General features: G+C 37.7%; 1 protein-coding gene across 1 annotated transcript in view; it reads left to right on the forward strand.

The window, feature by feature from the left end:
- Positions 1-2,977, forward strand: part of TRIM33 (tripartite motif containing 33) — a gene marked incomplete at its 5' end in the record, with an annotated part of 21,699 nt that overhangs the window by 3,830 nt on the left and 14,892 nt on the right. The window contains 2 exons of the mRNA XM_010142432.1: positions 1,217-1,333; positions 2,579-2,693. Of these exons, the coding sequence (XP_010140734.1) occupies positions 1,217-1,333; positions 2,579-2,693 (232 nt within the window). The remainder of the gene's footprint in view (positions 1-1,216; positions 1,334-2,578; positions 2,694-2,977) is intronic.

The following is a 2,977-nucleotide window of genomic DNA, read 5'->3' on the forward strand; positions in this document are numbered from 1 at the left end:
TTCTTTCATAGGATTGATCATAAATATCCTGGAAGACACACTTGTCCGGAAAGCATGGTCTCCTAGGATACGTTAACTAATGTTTTCTAGTTGGTTTCTTTGCACCTGTTTTGCGCATGATGCTTACAGATTAACAGATGTGTCTTGTTCTCCTTACCTCTTCTCTTCCAGTAACAGCATACTTTGCAATTAACATGCTTTGTTGCAGAATATCCTTTAAAAACTGTTCTGTCTGCAGATGTGCAGTTAAAGATGTTTAGGGGGACTCTTTTATCTGCCATGAAGTACAACTCAGATTTTTATGAAGCTCACTAAAATCATTGAAGGAAAATCATGCCAAGTGGAAACAATAATTGATTTTAATCTCCTATTTACTTCTTACTTGGAATCCTAATAGTTTGCCCCAAAGGAGGATGAATCACCGTTTCGGTGGCAACATGTTCAGTGTTCAGTTCAGAATTTCACGTGAAAGAATTGCTGGTGCTTCTGTAGACAGCTGACGTTCTTTTAGCAGCCTCATGGTGTGCAATTCCTCTAGTTTAGGTAGTTTTCAGACAGCACACTTCGGAAGGTGGAAGTGCAATACAATATTAAAAAAAAAAAAGTTTTTTGGCTGTAGTAGGAGCAGCTTTTAAGGTGCTTCATTTTAATTTCACTTTAATTGTAGGGGTTTTCTGCAGATTCGAATGTTGAGGTTTACTGTAGTGAAGAAGGGAAGATATTCTGGGGACCTAAGTTCTTCTGAATAGGAATATTTTCTTTCAGATTAATTCAATCAAATATGAACAGTGTAATCTCGCATGAAAATCTGTTTTTCTAGGATAGGGGGTTTTTATGTGGCATTTAATGTGTGCTTATTAGTGCACTTTCATCTAATGTTAATGAAATGATCTGCCAAGCTGAAGTTTCTGGCATCTCCTTTAGCTGGTGTTCCACAGCTTGTTACCTTGTGAAACGATGCAATGCCTTGTCTCCCTGTGTGGTTGGAATTAAAAAGTGACCCACAGAGGTTCAGTCTTCCGGATGCTTACCAAGGATTTTAACAGTGCTGAAACATTTTCCTCACTGATTGGTATACATATGGTTTGATTTCTTTTTTTCTTGTGCATCTTGTCTTTTTTTCCAAATTTTCATAGCTTCATATGTAAATTGGGAACTCTTGAGTTTCAGCATGTTGCTCCTTGGTAATTGATATTTTCTTTTGTGTGTTAAAAAGGTATCAGTTTCTGGAAGAAGCTTTTCAGAACCAGAAGGGTGCAATTGAAAACCTATTGGCCAAACTTCTTGAGAAGAAAAATTATGTGAATTTTGCGGCTGCCCAAGTTCAGAATAGGTAAGTACCCCCGAATGATTAACTGTTACTATTACATTGCCTTTTTAACGAATCACAGTAAGACCAATAATGGGACTAGAAAAATACTTACTTTTTTAGTTGATGGTGTGTTGTTAGTTGTATTGGACTTAATTACTTTTTGCCCAGTTATCTTCCCTACAGTATTGCGCATCTGTTTGACATTTGTTTCTTGTAACAACTTCCAAGATGATGTCTTTTATGGCAACTTTGAGTAGAACCAAAAATGTGACACATTTATTATACTTGGGTGAGGGGTGAGAAAAAAGGGGAAAAAGCAAAAGGAATAAAAAAGGCAAGGAAAAACCATGTGATGGCTTCTGCTAAATTCATCTCACATGGCAAAAGTGGTGGCTGTAGAGATCAATTTTTCTTGAAATATTTTTGTTTCTTAAACAACTGTGTAACAAAAATGTTTTGAAATTAAATAGGCATTTTTTTTCTTTTTTAATTTGGCAAGCAAAACAGCGTCATTCCCTGAGAGGAAGATAGCTTTTCCCTAGGTAGTTTAACATAAGAATTCAGTGGTTAGCTTAAAGTCAACATCATATAGAATATTGAAGATAGAGACAGAGAAAGCACATGTTCACTGCTGGCTTTTCACCCACTTGTGGTGATGTGATGTGCTGGAGGTCAGGGAATTCGCTATGATTCTTGGTGGTTTTGTGAGCCTTCTGCAACTTTTAAGTCATTTTAAAAGTGTCAGATGTCTGGAAAGGGGAAGTACAAGAGCAGAAGGAAGCATACCGTAGATATAAGGAGAAGTTCTGGTGCAAACTTTTAACTTCAAGTGCTACTAGGTACATTAAAAAAAAGTTACGGGGGAAGAAGAACATAAGACGTGACAGAGACAAGTGTGTGAAGACAGAAGCAATGAAAACAGAAATTGTTATGTGCTGATTTGGCATGGAACTCTTTAAAGGGACCCAGAAGAGAGCCTCATCATGAAGCAGGAAGACAAGCTGTAGAATTATTACATGCTTGAAGAGCAGTGTTTTTTTCCCAAACAGAAATTTTAGATGGCTTCTTTGAAAAAGTTGATTAATGATGATTTCTCTGTTAAAATCAAACAAGCTATACATTTTGCACGTATCAGAACTTCTTCAATACAGAAATTGCTCCTTCTCTCTTCAAGGATGGGAAGATGCCTGTTGGTGTTTAGTATTTGGCAGCATAGTATGGAGTGATTGCCTGACAGTACGTTTCTCTTTTTTTTTTTTTCTTTAGGATAAAAGAAGTAAATGAAACCAACAAGCGAGTAGAACAGGAAATCAAAGTGGCCATATTCACCCTCATCAATGAAATCAATAAAAAGGGAAAATCTCTCTTACAGCACCTTGAGGTACAGTTAAGAGGAAACCTAAGTGGTATTCACTATTTCCAGTCCCCTATTGAGAAAACACATTCTGTGTTTGAAAACAGTTTATTTGGTGTGACTTCAGGTGTTGCAATGCTAATACAAGGTTTGCAGCTGGCAGGTTGTCGAAGGCTGAAGGCTTCTCAGAGATGGGGCTGCTGAGTCAACCTGCTGTACTCGGGAGGTGTTCAGACACAGTTCTGGTTGACAGAGGAGCTGGTGTCTCCTCTAGTAATTGCTGTACAGCATCTGTGGTGGTAAATGCAGGA

This window comes from Buceros rhinoceros, unplaced genomic scaffold (assembly GCF_000710305.1).
Source record: "Buceros rhinoceros silvestris isolate BGI_N320 unplaced genomic scaffold, ASM71030v1 scaffold17838, whole genome shotgun sequence".
Lineage (NCBI taxonomy): Eukaryota > Metazoa > Chordata > Aves > Bucerotiformes > Bucerotidae > Buceros > Buceros rhinoceros.